The 19262-nt window shown below is 34.4% G+C and overlaps 1 protein-coding gene across 1 annotated transcript in view; it reads right to left on the reverse strand.

Moving 5' to 3' along the window:
• Positions 1-1676: 1676 nt before the first annotated feature.
• cdh8 (cadherin 8) overlaps positions 1677-19262 on the reverse strand; it is a 224035-nt gene continuing 206449 nt past the window's right edge. Inside the window, exons 11-12 of the mRNA XM_002935052.4 lie at positions 5513-5764; positions 1677-4083 (exon numbers count right to left, since the gene is read on the reverse strand). Coding sequence (XP_002935098.2) covers positions 3590-4083; positions 5513-5764 — 746 coding nt within the window. The 3' untranslated portion in view covers positions 1677-3589. The remainder of the gene's footprint in view (positions 4084-5512; positions 5765-19262) is intronic.

Here is a 19262-nt window from a genome sequence, read left to right on the forward strand (position 1 = left end):
ATAATCAGATACGTAATTTTATTGAAAAATGTGTGCCTCTCTGTTTATCTATCTATCTATTAGTAATATTTTTGTTGGTTAGAATAAGTCACTACAAACACAGAGATTAAATGTATGTAAAGGATCTGAATGTGATTCTGCCATAATCTGCCAGAAAAAACTGTTCACCAGGGTATGCAACAATTTAAACCTACATGTTATACCTTAATGGACTTGAAGGAAATGGGAACAAAAGGCATATACATGTAACTTGTAATTAAACCAGTTTAGTAAAATTGTGTTTCTTACTTACTCAGCTTTTTTTTTGGCAATTTTAAACTTCTCAGCCATTTCTTGGATTTACAAATATGTCATTTAGCTGTGTAAAGTGTCAGATTAAATTCAGTTTCTGCACCATTGGTTGCAGCACTTTATAAAATGACCCTTTTTGTTCAAATCAAAAACTTTTTTCTTATCCTGTTCAAAATCAAAACACATTAATAAAGCAAGGAAAGGACCTCAAAAATACAGTATTTATTGTACACGTATGGGATCTGTTATCTAGAATGCTTAGGACCTGGGATTTTCCACATATGGGGTCTTTTTGAAATTTGAATCACAATACTTTGTCTACTAAAAATATTTAAACGTAAAAACACTAATAGGATTGTTTTTCCTCCAATAAGGATTAATCATGACTTAAAAATAAGTAAAATGGGAGATGGCCTTCCCCTAATTTTGAGCTTTCTAGATAACAAGTTTTCAATTATGAATCCCATACTTGTATTATCCCATGAATCCCATACCGTGTTGATATGCTGCTATCAATAAGCAGAAGCCTTTAAAGTTAGAAGTCCCTGTTAATTCCTTATTTATCTTCTTGTTTCTTGGGATGTAGTCATCTTCCTTGTTCTTGTCTTAGGGCAAGCATAAAGGTATTGCAACACCCACCAGTATAGCAAGCTATAGTATTAAAATTATTGCTTTCCAACCTAGGGCAGGGCACTATAAAGCTTATTTGTCATGGGAATTCTGGATTGCTGTGTAACCTAAAAGTTAAGTAGAAGTTGAAGACAAGATTCTCAGAGTTGCTTGACTAAGGGAACTAACATAGAAGCTTGGTCAAGTAAACAGAAATAGAAACTCTATGTAAAATTGCATGAAACAAGCATATATTGTGTTGGCTTTATAGATAGCTAGAAGTGTGTGTGTATGCTACAGTACAGGAATGGGACCTGTTATCCAGAATGCTCGGGAACTGGGGTTTTCCAGATGAGGGGTTTTTCCGTAATTTGGATCTCCTACCATAGGTCTGCTAAGAAAATTATTTAAAGAATGATTATACCCAATAGGATTGTTTAAGCTCCAATAAGGATGAATTATGTCTTAGTTAGGATCAAGTACAAGGTGCTGTTTTATTATTACAGAGAAAAAGGAAACTATTTTTAAAAGTGTGAATTATTTAATTAAAATGGAGTCTATGGGAGTTGACCTTTCCATAATTCGGAACTCGGTTTCCTGAGAAGGGGTCCAATACCTGTATTACATTAAACTTAAAGCACTAAAGTTGCTTGTAGTAAGTAAGACTTCAATTAAAAAAAACAAAGGAAGTAAATGAAACTATTGAAAAAATATTTACAATGCCTTACCTTTTCTTTTCAAGTTGTTTTGCATTTCCAAATGACACGAGACAAAGAAACTATTTATAAAAATATATTTCACCAAGTATTAAACAGTACAGGAGTTCCTCTGAATACAATACATGGAGTAAATAAACAAATGATAATATAGCTTCAGAGTAAAGTAGAAAATTAAAATGATCTGCATGTATACGTATATTTATCATACAATTTCTACTTGTAAATTGAATATGATTACAGCCACTAGTGCCGCCGCCACTGTTGTGTGCAAGTGTTTCTGTGCATAACTATCCATATCATCGAAAGGAAATGTTAACATAATCACTTAAATGATATACACACTGATTTTCGCTCTAAAACACTGGATAACTACAAGCATGATTCTGTCACTGTACAGTGTACTGTGTAAAACTCTAAAATTCTAAATTTTAAATATTCACATGAACCTGTTTACTCCCATATGTTTGTGCTTGTAATAAAAAAACACCATATATCATACTGTAGTTCATAATGAAATATAAAACTGACATATTCTCTCTGGAAAAAAAAAAATCTGTTTTACCAGCCTTTTTTAAAAGCAACTACTCAAAGACACAATGCTCATTTTTAAATGATGAGAGTAATATTTTCCCGATGAATTTTTAAATGTATGCTTTTTAACATTTAACATAGATATACATGAAAACAAATTTTGTAAACTAACAGATTTTATATACAGTGATTAAACATGTTGGGCCTTGTTTACTAAAATGAGCCGGGTGCAAAGTGCAAATATTTGTGCAATTGGTCTTTTTTTTTTAAACCACAATTCAGCATTTTTTACAGAGTTCCAGCATCATTGCACTTCTTACAAATCTTTACTTGGGCTCAAGCAATTAGTCAATCTGTGTGTGAGCTTTAAAGGCAGTTATTTGCTTGTACTCTTTAAAGACTGCTATATTTGTTACCTGGTCAAACAGCATTTCCTTTTGCCTATGGCATGGAGCACTTTATCTTGTACCCCAGTTATAGTTAATGCAATGGTACAAGATAACTAGATGCTACAAAACTGTAGCTAAACAGTACAACGGCATGGTGCAATTGCCCCCTTAATTTATGGAAGTTAATTTTAACCTAGTTATGCTTAGCCCTGCTCTCACTGTTAGTAAAAGAGGCCCATAGTGTTTTAAATGCCTTAATAAAGTAACAAATCATGATTTTCTAAGATAACAAATAAATAATTTTAACAATAGAGGGAACATTTGTGTTTCTGTATATTATATTCTTTTTGTCTATTTTTGCATTTCTCTGCAGATGGACATCAGGATTAGCATGTTACCTCTTCTTGTGTGTCCAGTTCTCTTGATCAGGAATTCCGGTTTCTTTAATGAAGATCAAATGTGAATTTTTTTTAAGGCTCAACAATGATATGTAGTTGGTGGTTTGATGGCCACCAAGTATGCACAATGTCATGTCATTGCACAGTGGAAGCTAGTTGGGAATTATAATATCAAAAATTCATCAGAAGACCAGATATTGCTTTAGTAATAAGTGGTTGATTCCTTTTTTTTTTTTTTTTACATTTTTTTGTGAAAAATCTTGCAATAGACTACATTAGTAGAAGACATTATGACAAAGTACAATCCTTACATCCTCTAGCTTTACAGTACATTCCAACTTATGTTCTTTTATTCATTGTTTTTTTCCAAGGCATCCCAGATGTCAAATCTCCAGACTCCATGTTGGTCCGTGTGAATACTGAACATCCAAAGACTTCTAGATACTTCACAAACTGTACTTTATACTCCACAAGACTGACCCCCTAACGTACACATTTTTTGGTTCAACGTTACAATGTATTTGATTTCTTTTAGATGACTGGTGCTAATTTGTCTCTAAAACAAGTTGGCCACATTTGTCATAAATAACAATGACCCTAAAATATTACAGCATTTATGAGTCTGTCTGGGCTGCAAAAAGTTGGTTTATTGTCAAGTTTCTTTGTCACTTTCTCCAACTGAGTATAGTTCTCCAAGTCTCTTAAAACGAGGACCCCAATCAGTAAGGTAGTCAAAATTTTGATCTGAGTCTGATGCTGAAGACTCCAAAGAGCTAAGTGAACCTGCCACTGATCCTCTTCCTTCATATCCATAAATCTGAATGGAGTCATAAGGAGGAGCTGTGGGATCATTATCAGCCTCATGGAGCCTCACATTAATAAATTCATCCACGTCAACACCATTGGGAGTAGATGTATGACCTTGTCTTGGCATAAACTGAAAATCAGGTTTAATATCCTTACGAGGTAAGTATCCATTTATCCCATCAGGATTTTGTAAAGTAGCGATGTCAAAGGCTTCGGTATCTTCCTCTCCACCACCTTCATCGTCATAACGAATTATATTCTCCCGAACATCTTCATCATCCTTAATAATAAGAGGCTCATTTTTATGTCTTCTAAGAGTCACAAAAAGTACCACGATAACTGAAAAACAAAAGCATGAGCTTTTCTAAAAGCAAATATACAAAAATGAAAAATATGTTATGTTTCTTGGAGAGGAAAGGTTTTGTAAACGTAATAATGTACTATCAAAAAAGAAATAAAAGAAATAAACTTGCAAAGGGCCCAATGCTTTTTTTTTTTTTTTTTTAACACTGAAGCATCTTAGATTTACCAAATTGTTTTTTAAGTTGAAAATGTTAGTTTCAGTGCAGAAAACACTGACTGAAAGCCCACCTACAATTTACATTTGGGATTAATGATTTCAACACACAATAGATGAAAATAGTTTTTAAAGAAATTAATTTTGAAAACTCTTTTGAAAACATTAGAAGGCAGCACATCAAATAATTGATAATTTTTCATGTATGCAAATTTTACGCAATTTTAACTTTTCTGAGCAGGAAACTATGATACATTTCTTTAAAATTACTTCAATACATTTTATTTTATTTTGTGTGTGTAGGTCCTTCATTTCATTTATCTTGGATATTAGTTTTTTTGTTGTTTTGATCAAACACTTCTTAGCTTTTTATTATGTGATGATATTTGATGTCAATCATCACTAACAGTTTCAAAGATGGCACTTTAAATTATCTTCAGGCTGGACTTAGAAAAGTATTTGGTTTGGGATTCAGACAAATAAAAAAAAAGTAGATTTACTGCATCCCTTCTTAATGCAGACAAGCTGTCTAAATTAATATCTTATTGATAGTACTTTTTCCTGATGCACAGCCATTAGCATTGGAATCAGTTGACTGGAATAAATTTAACCGATCAAATCTGTTGGCCAATTTGACCAATCCAGTAAATACTTATATTTATTTATAATTTCTTTAGGATTCCATATGCCAAACTAGCCAATGTAATGATGGGATGTTGAATCACATAGAAGGCTATGTACATAAAATGTACTAAAATATTTTTTTCCAGCTGTATTAAAGCAATATTAGTTATGATTACAGTAAATCCACTTTCCTGTACTTCCTTTCCAAGAATTTAATTAAAGTTTGGTTAAATAAATCAATGTGCCCCTTTTTTGTTTGATTGTTTCAGTAATAAATGCTAATTCGTAGCAGAAGATCAACCCTTAAAATACATTTGAACCTCCCATATCACCATTGTAATATTATACCCCTTAAAAATGCATTAAAAGTTTGCCCACTTTCAGTAACCCATAACCAACAATAAATGGTTCATTGGTGACCAAAGCATGCTACCTGCTGATTGGTAGCTATAGGAAAGGAAACCTGTAGAAAATTTTACTTTATATAGCTGCGGGTTATTATAAACAGATTTTCATGTCTAGCCTTATAAAGAAAGAGCAACTTCCTCACTTTTGTTCTTTTATTTGAGCCTATTGCGCTTTGAGATATAAAAATATTAACATGTTAGTTTCAAGTAAAATACTCACCAAGTAAAAGAACAATGCATGCCAAAATGGCTATCAAAGCACCCATACTGAGTCCAATGGGTAGAACATAAGCTTCAGCGTTGCATGACTGGACAACACCATCATTACTGCAACCACAGACCCGTATGGTGAGAGTGCTGGTACTACTCAAGGGAGGATTGCCATTGTCGCTTATTATAATTGGTAAGAAATATACTTCTTGTTTCAGTCGATTAAATCCATTATGCCTGGCCAGTACACTTAGAGAATTATCTGAAAAATAAAATTAAGAGCCACATAATCAATGAAAAATATGTTCTTTCATAACTGAAATAACACATCAGTACACAAATACACAGTATGCAGTTATCTTTACAAGACAGATATATTTTCAATGTTTGGATTACATTTCTACAGATAAGTTGTCCTGGTTTTTAAAATATGTATAGGAGATTTCTTCCTTGATAATATTGTTTTAAAACTAGCCATGGAATTATTTACTTCTTGCTAAGCTTGCATATCTTGATCACAGCTAATGAATATGGGCTTAGAATCAGTTATGAACAAAATACCACTGTGGCCTGTATGCTCTGTTATTAATTAGAACAACAATCTCAGCCTTGATGCATGACAAACTTGCTGCTTTGTGGAAAAAGAAAGAAGACTTAACCAGATAATATTATTTTCAACCCTGTTCTTTCCTATACAAGGACACAAATTACTTTCTTGGACTTTTTTGAGTAAATCCCTTTCCCCCAAAACTGTACTAGTTTACTACACTCTATATTGTGGTTTTATGCAATATTTTTATTTTAATCATAATACACCTAAATCCATATGCAAATCCCAAAGGGTTATATCTGGTACAAGAATGGAACTCCACAGACAGCAGATGAGCATGCCGGCAGGTGGAGATGACTGGGCGAGGAGAGGAGTAACAGTTGCATGAGAGTGTCATGCGGAAAAGGATGTCATGGTGGAAGTGAGGAATACCTGTGCCGTTTTCATTCCACTGCACAAAGTCCCTCCCATCTGCCCCCTTTTTAAACTTTGATAATTGTCATTATTTCAGTTGAAATTATTATGTTGCAGTGTCACATCTTGCAGGAATGCTTGCTCATGTCTATTTATGAAATTGGTTAACATCTGAATGGTCTGATAGGGGAAGGGGCATTAAGGGGCAGGCATAAGAGCTGAAACCCGTCTCCTCTTTCCATTGATAATGCCAAGTTATCACTGATTCAGCTGTCCCACACTATAGCACTATAGCAACTGAAGGGTAGAAGCACAACTAGATTTACCCTTATGTTCCATAACTATGGAAACCATGACTATGGAAACCTTTCCTATCTCAGCAGGGGTCAAAGGATGAATGTCTTTATAATGTGATATGGAGAATAAGAGAGGAATGGGACCAGAACCTAATACCCAATATCCACTGTGAGGGCTCAAGAAGTGAGAAAAGATAAGAAAATGAAAGACCATTGCAGCAAAATACCCGGAGATAGTCTAAGACTATATTTACCTAATCACACCAACATCCTATAACTAGGTTTTTTTCTTCTATTGAAACCAAAAATATAGAACAAATTCAAAAGGTATTATGTCTCTTCAAAGAATGGCCTGTTAATAGCCAAAGATTTTCTTGTGGCTATGGGTTTACAATACTTGAAATTCATATTTAATTTAGTCTGAACATAATTATTGATTATTTTTTATTGTTTATTTATTAAGAATCACTTCATAATTCTTGTCATTATTTCATCATATGCTTTGCAGTTCTTTATTTCTTTTAGGGATACTAGGCAATAATCCATTAATCTTTACCTACGTCAAACTCATAAGGATAAGGTCTGGTTTCTGAAAATATATTCTCTTGAAATGATGTCTATTTATATGAATTACCATCTGATTTATATATTGATTTATATATTTTGGGCTGACTGTGCAGAAGAAGCTTACTCTGTATGTAAAAATGTTGCCCAACATCCAGAACTCAAAGGGTTAAATGGATATTTGTTGCTTTGTAATGTTATTAGTACTCCTGTACTGTGTGCAAGGAGAGTATAATATCATTAAGTCAATATTCAGCAGAACATTTTCAATATTAAGCATTATACATTTTAAACCTTTTACTATAACCTCTACTGTGAAATGTGGAGAATTATAATATTAACTGGCCATATTTAATATTTGATTTTGTAGTTTTATGTGGTTATGGAATATTTCTGTTCTTTGCAGCTTGCTCTTTTTATTGTTTGCATAATACCAGCTATTACTTTTCTTTTTAATGCAAGCCTTTGCTCTCTATTTTCATTTTGCTGGTTCAGTAAGTTACCAAATCTTGATAGATTTTTTAGTATAATTAAAAAAAAATGTATGTAAACAGAGGTCACATAGTTATCATATTTGGCAATTATCTAATTTTTTTCATTTTTATTATGTAAATAACTAGAAACAATCTAAGTAGGTGGGTACCTCATAGACATCAATAGCATAATAATAAGAGCTGCAGAGGTTGTTACTTCCTCATAAGTGTCTAACTCAGATGTTATTTAAGAAGTGGGCAGTTTATTTTTGAAGAGACTGAGGAAGGATTATCTATGGAGGAATTTAGAGATGGCATTCCAAATGTAAAGAACAGAATTAGAGAAAGGTTTAAGGCAGGAAACAGCAGGAGAAATGAGTGGTGTGACCAGGCAGTGGTTCCTAGAGGAATTGAAGAGTCATTCAGGAATGTATGGTGACACAAGAGAAGAGAGATATTGAGGTTCAGAAGAATGAAAAGCTTTGAAAGTCAGTACAGGGAGCTTATAAATAATGTTTTGCTTTATGGGAAAACATAAGGTTTGCAGAAGTGGAGGAGCTTGTTCTTTCTTAGATGAGAGGAATTTGATTCTTGCAGAAAAATTTAATACAGTCTATAGTAGGTAGTGATGAGTGAATCTGTCCAGTTTTACTTCGCCAAAATTTTTGAAAAATGGCAAGTCAATAGGTGTTTTTTTTGCACCATTGGAGTCTATGGGCATATTTCATGGCAAAACCTGCAGAAAACTTTCACTCATTACTAGACTAATGGGTAGAGGTGTGAGTTGGGGGGGTCAGTTGGTAGCAAGTTGCAATAGTATAGGCGGGACAGGATGAAAGTATGCATACAAAGCTGTTGATTGTTAGAGATGTAGCGAACCTCACAAAAAAAGTTTGCGAACCCGTTCGCGAACTTCTGCCAAAAAGTGCGAACTTTTGCGAACTTTGCGAACCCCATAGACTTCAATGGGAAGGCGAACTTTAAAAACTAGAAAAGCCATTTCTGGCCAGAAAACTGATTTTAAAGTTGTTTAAAGGGTGCCACGACCTGGACAGTGGCATGCAGGAGGGGGATCAAGGGCAAAAATGTCTCTGAAAAATACGTTGTTGACACAGCGTTGCGTTTTGTGCTGTAAAGGGCAGAAATCACACTACATTTCTAAACTTGTGTAATAAACTGCTTTAAAATGTCCGGCGTCTACATGCCAATCAAGTCGTGTAAAGGTTACAGCCGTTTCACACCCAAAGACAAAACGTCGCAGTAGTGGATACTGGATTTCTGGTTGGTGCTGGGGGTGAACTACTAGGAGCAGCACACTAGTCCCCAACACAGCTAGACTAATAGCACTGGGCTCTATAAATTACAGTAGCAAACACACACAGACGGAGCTGCAGTACACAATGAAAAGAAGAGTAACAGTAATCAGAAAATAAAAGCAGTCCTTACAAGGACTATTGGGTTACAGCAGATGATCAGCAGGACAGCTGCCCCCAGCAGCTACATACAGAGCAGTAGAAAGTAGATTACTAGTCAGCAAAGCTACCTAAACTGTCCCTCAAACCCCTGCACAGCTCTCTCCCTATGCTAACTCATCAAGCACACACAGGCAGAATGTAAAATGGCTGCTGGGCTTCGGTTTATATATGGAAGGGAGTGGTCCGGGGGTGGTCCAGGAGGGAGAGCTGCCTGATTGGCTGCCATGTATCTGCTGGCTCTGGGGTGAGAGGTCAAAATTTGGCTCCAGCTAAGGCGAACCCAAAATTGCGAACTTTGCTAAAAGTGCGCGAACTTGCGAACTTGCGAACACCCGATTTTCGTGCGAATTAGTTCTCCGGCGAACAGTTCGCTACATCTCTATTGATTGTAAAAGAAAGGTTTTTGATAATATTATGTATGAAGAAGTGACAGGTTGTGATTGTGATGTTAATTTGATCAGAGAAGAAGAGTTCAAGACTACTACAGACAATTGTCCGGTGATTTAATTTGGTGAGAAAAATGTATATCATGTAAAAACCAATGGACAAGATTTGAGATGTAATTCAACTTACATGAAAACGTTGTTATGGGAAAAAATTGGAATTGAATTAGGAGAAATGTTTTTTTTCTCCTTGAATTTAGTCTTGTCCATGAGTTTTCATGTGATAAACCATTAGATAACTTTTTCTCACTAAATTGAATCTAGTCTAATGTGCTGAGTTGACAGGGTTAATAAGCATTCCATATACAGAAATAGTAAAGGACCACTTTGAGGGTGGAAATAGTAAAGGACCAGCTTTGTTTTTGTTAGATTCAGTTTCGGATGGTGTTGATACATCCAAGTGGAAACTGTTAGGAGGTACAAGTAATTAAAGATAAGAATCTGAGTTTCAGCTATTATAATTTGGCTATAATCAACATACAGATGATGTTTAAAATGAAATAAGTGAATGAGATCTTCCAAAGACAGTGTCTATAACATATAGATTAACAATCTAGGATATATTTTACAGTGACATGTCTAGTGTTGAAGAAAACAATTGCTTGGCTTCAAGACGAACGTATTTGTTTTCAACTGCCACCCCATCAACCCCCCCCCACCCAAGCACAATCGCACTTATAAAAATCTATATGGCCAACTCCACCTCAGATATCAGAAAAGTATAATGTAATTTGTAAATTTTATAGCATTAGACTAACTACTGTCAGGATGACAATACAGCAAGGAAAACTGATGTCCTATTTTACCTAATATTTCCTTAGCTTGCTCTGCCTTAACCGATAATTGTTCTGTGTCATAGACAAAATATAGCAGATATTACAGTCTAAATATTGAAGCAAATAAAGCCTTTTAACAGATCTGACCAAAGTACAATAACAGCATATAGTAGATATGTTTTATGTATCTTATAGAAGTGCATGCTTGCACTGTATCTACGAACAGAAACACTATAATGTACACACAGAAATATGCTTTTAAAGGTATCAAGGACAAACATACACTTTAAACGCGTTCATATTAAATCCAAATGTAAATTGGTTGTAAGCATCACAGGTTTTATGTTGTCAGATAGGAGAGATATCTGCTTTATGCCACCAGCAAGCTATTAGGCAGGGCACAAACATCAGAAACTGAGCAATGGTCCAGAAAATATCTTTATTGGAAGAAAGATGTATGCCTGTCAGACGGTGTCTGAAAGTAGGCTAAAGGTAGACTAATCCTGTGAAAGTGACAGCACAGTAAGCAAGAACTATCTCGAGCAATTTGTTTGAAGAAATGATGAAGAAGAAAAAAGATGACCTTAACACAGCCATCAGCACTGACAGTTGCATCAAATCCAACATAAATGACTGGAACAACACAGAACTATTACAATAGTGTTTGTATTGTATCCTTATGAACACTACCGTTAAATGGAAAAGTTTTATAAGCTCTTGATTTTAGATGTACTATGCAGGATGGCAACATAAGTCAAGCCTATGCAGACTAGTTTTTTATGCACAATTACCATTAATGCAACTGCTAACATAAATAATCCAATGGGAGGACTCAAGGGAAACCAAACTCTTCCATTCACAGAGTGACTTATAGTGGCTTTAAATCACACTCCAAACCACACTTGCATCCTTTTTTATGCATTTTGTCACTTGAACAGTATAAAAAACCTGTAGAATTTAAAGTCAAGTCTTTTGATGTAAGCATTTGTAAGGGTGCATGGGTATTTCTGGAACTACTGCCAACTCTGTTTCTGCCCCCTCACCTGCACTTACCTCACTTGCCCTTGTGTGAAGGGGGTCTGTAGCGCAAAATGTGCAATTGTTTTCTGCACTAACAGAGATGAATACCCCAAGGGGTATTCATAGCAGAGGCACCTATAATACTTTGTATGATTTTCAATGAAAATAAAGGCTACCTTGAATCTACAGTATACCAGACATCATTTAGCACTGAAACGTCAAGCATTAAAATGTTATGTTTGTGATGTTAAATCACTTGTAAATCACTTGTTAATCCAATTCAGGCATTTATCCCACTAAAAAGACTGCCAGCACAAGTATTTTTCATAAAATGTTTTGCCATACAAGAACTTTTTATGGTCATTTCCACAAATTGCCACCATCTGGGACCACCTGGAAGAAATGTTGTGCATTCATGGGGTCCTTCTAGTGTGGTAAAATGTGCTGTACCCTCATATTGACTTGCTAAAGGTCTCAGATCCATTCCTGGAAATAAATCCAATAAATATGTCACAACACTTATTTAGTAAGAGAATCCCACAACTACTGAATTTAAAAATAATCATTTTATACCTAAAGATGAAATTCTTCTTCTAATATCAAGGGATGCCTTTAGGTCCTCTGGGAAGAGGGAGTTTATTGTATGCTGCCATTACATACAGTATTTAAACATAGGGACAGATTTATCAAATTTGAAAAACTTCATCCACTTTCTATTAATTCCTATGGTATTTTTAGAAGTGTATTTATCAATGAGTGAAAGTTAGAATTCACCATTTAATAAATATGCTTCTAGAAATCCTATAGGAAAGAATATAAAGTGGAAGGTGTGCTCTAATCTCACATTTTGTTGTAGCAAGGAGAATGTATTTCTAACAACTACTTTCTGTGTATTAACTATTGCAAATAGTGCAACAGAGACCAAAGACCCAAGCAGAAATGTATGTAGCTCTGTATCAAAAGCCTTGGCAAAATGTAAATATACCACATCTACTGCAACATGTACAGCATGTACCTTTCTTATTATTGTCTTATTGTTAGTAATAGTTTAACATGCTCTATCTTTAATAATACTATGATGACTTCTACTTATAGTAACATTTCCATTTTGAATGTGATTTTTTAATACATCTTTAAACAAGTTGTTAAATGTGGTCTTATGATTACCAAGTAAGATGAAACAAATTTTTTATATATTTAAATTTCTTTCATTATAGCTTTCGTCCAGTTCATTGGTTTCATATCAAAGAGATGAATTTACAACAATTACACATAATGGCCTCTTTAAAAATGAACAAATCCCTCTAATTACACATATTGTGTATGTATGTAGTCCTTCAGTCCTGGAACTTTGTTTACATTGTCTGTTTAATTGTTTAAGTAACATGACTTGTAATGAGCGAATTTGTTTGCTAGACATGGATTCACAATTAATTTCAGCATTTCGCCATAGGCAAATGGTTTTGCGAAATTTCCACAAAAATTTGCAGTGGAAAAAATTATTATGCATCAAAAAAAAGTCGCCTCAGTTGGGCACTGCAAAATAGGCTCGGTTGTGTCAAAATAGGCATGGTCACGGCAAAAAAAGATGCACGCAACAAAGAAAAAAAGACACGCGACAAAGAAAAGATGCAAGTGACAAAAAAGTTGTGAGACAAGCACATTCCACAGATGTTTTACCGTTTCGCGGATTTTTGGCCAAAGTGAAATGGGACAGATTCATTCATCACTAAACATGACATGTGTTATCCACTTATTTGGGTTAAGCCATCTGTAATACTACAATGTGAGCCCTAAAACATTGACACTTTTTGTATATATGTAGGGAAATAAATTAATGAGCATACTTTTTTTTAACAGAGCCCCCCCAAACCAATATATTCCTATAGAGATGTAGCGAACTGTTTGCCAGCGAACTAATTCGCGCGCCATTTTGGGTTCGCCACGTTTTTTTTTTGCGCCACGTTTTTTTGCCTCGGTTTTTTCCGCCGCGTTTTTTTGCTTAAGTTTTTCGCCTTTGCGTATACATAGGAATAGCTTGCGTTTTTTTTTGGCGTTATTTTTTGGCGTTTTTTTTACAAAGTATTTTTCAGAGAAATTTTTGCCCTTGATCCCCCTCCTGCATGCCACTGTCCAGGTCGTGGCACCCTTTAAACAACTTTAAAATCAGTTTTCTGGCCAGAAATGGTTTTTCTAGGTTTTAAAGTTCGCCTTCCCATTGAAGTCTATGGGGTTCTCAAAGTTCGTGAATATTCGCGAGTTTTGGCGAAAATCCGCGAATGGGTTCGCGAACATTTTTGGCGATGTTCGCTACATCCCTATATTCCTATTTTTTAATAAAATTAGGAGCTAATCATTGATGGTACTTAGCTGCTATTCACTCTTACACACACAGTCAATTTTATCTTTTTTGATCTAATCTTAAATTTTTAGACTTCAGTACAGTCAACATAGAAAGAGACTTTTACCCTGTTTTCTTATCTGCATATAATAAATATATTATATGTATTGTGTTTGTTATTTTTATGTGTGTTATGTACCTAACACACATAAAATGTTTCTAAAATTTTGTATGCCTGATATGGTTAAATGCAAATGACATTTCATAACAGAAAGTCTATTTATAACACTATAATTCCGCATATATGAAACTGTATCCTTCACTAAAAATATTGTTTAATATTTTCCCATGAATGTTCTATTTTGATTTGTTGTTTTATAGCTGAATCCCACACTTAACTGGTTTTTATATTGATTTAACTTAGTCATTTGTCAAATCCTTACCCTGATGAAGAGGACATTCTAAGTCATATAAAGCTGTCATGATGATAACATATTTTTCAGAATACACTTCCAGTAACCTACTTGCTAGAACCACTATCAATGAAAAGGGCCTAAGGGAAATTCACTTAAAAAATAATAAGTATAATGAAAATAACAAAGAATGTCAGCACATATTGCCTTGCTTGTCTTGCTGACTGCTCATTTGAAAGTAGCATTTTCTGGGTTGTTTTAAAACAGCTAAACATGTAATAAATATATTTGCACAAACATACAATTTACATTTATTTCCATAATGCTTTGATGCAACATTCCTTTAATGTTTTATACTATTTTTCATAGCTTTATAATGCTAAGGTAAGTTTATATAGGCTTACTAAACAACATTCTATATTCTAGCATTTAAAGGATATTTCCACCCCAAGCTTTTTTTTTTTTTTTAATAAAATTCCATCTGAAAGTATTATACACACTTTTCCCTCTCTTGACAGACTACATTTTCTGGTTTGAAGCTGAATGCCAATGGTAATGATGTATAAATAGAGTGACTTGCTTGTATGATATCTTTTGGAGCAACATGTGATTCAAATTACAAACTTTCATGCCTCACAGACTTCCCTTTTAAGTAAAAATTACGAGTTTTACATATGAAATTCACTGGAGTTTATTTAAAGATATTTTTGTATCTTACAACCAACCAATTTAGTAAAAGGGTTTAGAGGGAGTAATGTAATAAAGAATACAACGTAGCAACTGGTCTGGCAATTCAAAGCAATGAATTAGTAGGTAGCATTTCTTGTTGGTTATTTCAAAACAATTTATGATTGGTAGTGATGGTTTATTATATCTGTGCAAACTGTGCACCTTTTACTACTTTACTCGTAAAACTTTTTTTATTTTTTTTTGTTATGAAGCCAAGTTATTCCATAAGACCATTTCTAAATTCAACTTATTTTTGAAACAGTACTCAAGGTATACTTTTTTATTTCAAAAACATGGTACCTAGGCCAATTTTGCAACATTCGCACTTGGGCAACATGGAGAACAACAAATGTAGTTATCATTATATATATCCTGAAACAAATCAATGAGTCCCCCATACGTTAAAGCTGGTAGTTGTGCCAAACCACAAACCCAAAAAAGAACTGTTTATATTTTTGTTTTGTAGGGCGCCACAGCACACAAACTCCTTGCAGTTCCTAGGTTGGAATAATACTGAGCACACCAGCACTAATCACATGACCACCATGTTTCTAATAGCATTTTTTTTTTTTAAATCAAATTACACCTATTTGAAGATGATGGTGCAAAGCTTCTATGCTGTTGACATACAGAGCATATAGTGCAACCATATATTTTGCAAAGCTTACACTAATATTTCATCAACCTTCCACACCGAATTTTGTTAAAGAGCCCCACACAAAACAGATACCCCTAATATACATATTACTGTAATCAGTTCCTTCAAAAAGTATAAATAAATAAATTTTTTATATGCTGAAATCCAGCTGCAAAACAGATCTCTGCATCATTTGAAATACAGACAGGGAAGGAGTGACTAAAACATTCATGTTACAAATTGTAACAACTTCTCCACAGCTTACAGACAGCATGCAGGAACTACATAACCCACAATGCATGGCTCTGTTAATACATGGCTATTCCTTATTGACATCAAGTATGCAGGGAATTGTGGGATTTAGAGGATGCAGGCTAAAAGCAGACTGAGCACAGTCAACTGCTGTTATATTTTTTTCTTTAGTCTAAAAGTAGTCAGCCAGATCAGCAGGAGAACAATGGGCCAGGCTTAAGGAACTATTCCAAACCATAATATTACATTAAACAATGTGTAACTTTTTCAGGATTTTTAATTAATGTATATTGAAATTATATTTACTTTTCAAAAACCTTACGTTATGTTTGGGTGAAGTTCCCCTTTAAATATATTACAAGTTATAGCTCCTGTGACACTGGAAGGACATTAATCAGCAGTGTACTTTTATAGTAATTTTATATTGACCAGATTTCTAGTTTGTTTCTAATGGAGGTTAAAAATATGGGTAATATAATACATTGTTTAAATCTATTTGTTTCCTGTGCAGTATCTCTTCCATATCAAGGATTTAAAATAATTTGTTATTTGCATATTTCATTTTCTTTCACTCTATGATTGATAAATGCTTAATAAATAATAAAAGAATCAGATGAAACCTGGTGGCATTTAATAATATAAACCATACATGTTAAAGAAGGTCATTTTTTCTAAAGTTAAATAAAAGGATAAAATATCCCTTATAACAAACAATAATTTCATTGCTGCTAAACCATCAATAAACCCTTCAGCTATTTGGATAATGAATTATAAGGTGGAGATTTATTAATGTTAACGTGTCCTTTATTCCCTTCATCTGCTCGGATTTTGAACACCTTTATTGAACAAGGTGCACCAAAGCAGCAGAGCTGCTATGTTATTTGTCTCACGTCTCCAAAAATGAATAAGCTCTAAGTTGACATTCACCCACTGTGCAATTGATTGACCCTCCCGCATTAATGCCAGCTTGGCTTTGTTCATATGTGAAGGTAAATGAACGTGCAAAATGTCAGGAGTATGAAATAGCGGAGTAATCCCTATCTTATGCATCTCGTTTACATTGGGGAACTTGCCAACAGAAAAGCTGGCATCTGAATCATAGAATAAAAATGAAATACACAGGTTCAACTGTGTCCATCGTCAGTTAACCCTCGAAAAATACATTTGAAAGGAAGATCACTTAATCACTGAATTTTAATGTATTCATAAACTTCCTTTAATAGACTACATTCTCAACAATAACCTCATTACAGACAACCCCAGATCTGCATAATGTTTCTCTAGGCCAATAAATGTATCTGCAGACATTGCGGCACTTTATTACATATTTATTACAGGGTAACTTTCAGCATAAATTCATGCTATAATATACACCAGTTGTAAGTTTTCATATTAAGAACCATGCTGACTTTTAAATTTGATGAATAAATTATAAGTTTTTATATTTCTGAATTCTCTGTGTGCATCTATCTTTTGATAAAACTGTATTTATAGTTAGATGTAGATATATATTAGGGATGCTCCGAACCCAGTTTTTCGGATTCAGACGAACCCCCGAATCCATCGTAAGGGATTCGGCCGAATACCGAACCAAATCCGAATCCTAATTAGCATACTTTATTAGGATTTGGAAGGGTTAAATGTCGCCACTTCCACTTCCATGTTCACATGGCAACATTTAACCCTTCCAAATCCTAATTAGCATATGTTAATTAGGATTCAGTTCGGCCAGGACCGTGGATTCGGCCAAATCCAAACCCTGCCAAAAAAGGCAGAATCCTGGCTGAATACTGAACCGAATCCTGGATTCAATGCATCCCTAATATATATATAGACATACAGTATATAGATAGATGTATGTTCTTTGAGTTCAGTAGATCTTGAGTGAGCTAGGAATTGTTCTGCGTGTACAGTATTAAGTAGAACACTTTCATCATTTGCTAATTCCACATTGTTTCTTTCTAATAACTTTTATTGTCCCCAAAGCAGCAGATATATCCTGAATATGCTGAGAGACCCGTGGCTAAAATGGGTATACTGCTGTGAAAAAGATACTGGTTTGACTCACTAAGCAGCAATAAATGAGGAAATTCGATCTTAGAAGGCGTAATACATTTTAAATTAGCCTGTTTAAATGTTTGCAGATTTATACACAGTACACCATGTCCAAAATGTTTATAGTTTTAACACAGTATGGAAAGAAATGTTAAAGACAGTGAACAATTTTTACACTGCACATAGAATTGTATTTGAGTTTGGCATTGAGTTGTTTTTTTACTTCACAACCAAAGCAGGCCAAATGCAGGTAGGAAATTATAATGTCTTGGAAGTAATGTATGTGTATAGGAAAATAGAGAGAAGTTATTCTGAGGCATTATCAGAGATAAAAGATATTAGTGCATGAAATAGATAGACCCCAGTCTGCTTCTCCTTTTCTTTAAGAAACACTAGAACCATGAATTGAACAATTGAGGAATAATGTTCTTGTACCAGAAACAGTCAGGGATGATTCTGCTCCCCTGGCCACCTTGAGGCAAACTTTTTGATGTCGCAATTGTACTCTGTGCAGTAAAAGAGTCGGAATTACAGTTTAAAAACGGGAATTTTGGCTCTTAAAGCTGCCAGGAGCAGATTTTTGCTGCCCCTGGTGACCTGTGGGGGGCCCTGAACACAGTTACCATAGCAACCTATTTTTGCTTTTGTATCCTGATCAAAACTAATTACTCATTGGTTGCTATCTGTGCAATAATTACATTTGCCATATATGTGAGAGATACCAGTGGAAGGGACTTTTGCTTTGTTTGCCATTGTCTGGTCAGATTTCCAAACACTAGTGCATTGCTCAAATGTATGTAATTGCCATGTATTTTTACTCACAATACAGTATGTTTACCAAAATACCACCCAATTGAAGTATACTCTAAACAGCATATGCTGCAAGTATTACCCTAAACTACATTAAACAATGCCACTTGGGAAACCCTTGGGTTTCAGGGGAAACCCTGAAAGCCCTTCTAGGGTTCCCTTACATCTTGTGCCATGTTCTTTTTCCTTGCACCAAATTGTGCACAATTCATTAGGACAAGCTTGGTCAGTGCATTGGCACACTTGCAGGTTGGGACATGTATAGGAGCAAAATATTATATTTTTGTAAATTGCATGTAAATGCACACAATGTTTCATCCATTTGAGTGCTGTACTTGTATTTGGAAAAAAGCCCCATGAAGAGTAAACCGTTTTTCCATTAAAAATAATTTAGGGTAATATTTTAATTTTTATTGAAATAAATGTATAAACATTTGGTAATAGCCCTTTTTATTATTGTTATTATTTTCCCACTGCCATTATGTTTTGGAAGCTTGCTCTGTGAATTCTTC

The sequence above is a fragment of the Xenopus tropicalis genome, chromosome 4 (genome assembly GCF_000004195.4).
Source record: "Xenopus tropicalis strain Nigerian chromosome 4, UCB_Xtro_10.0, whole genome shotgun sequence".
NCBI classification, from domain to species: Eukaryota; Metazoa; Chordata; class Amphibia; order Anura; family Pipidae; genus Xenopus; species Xenopus tropicalis.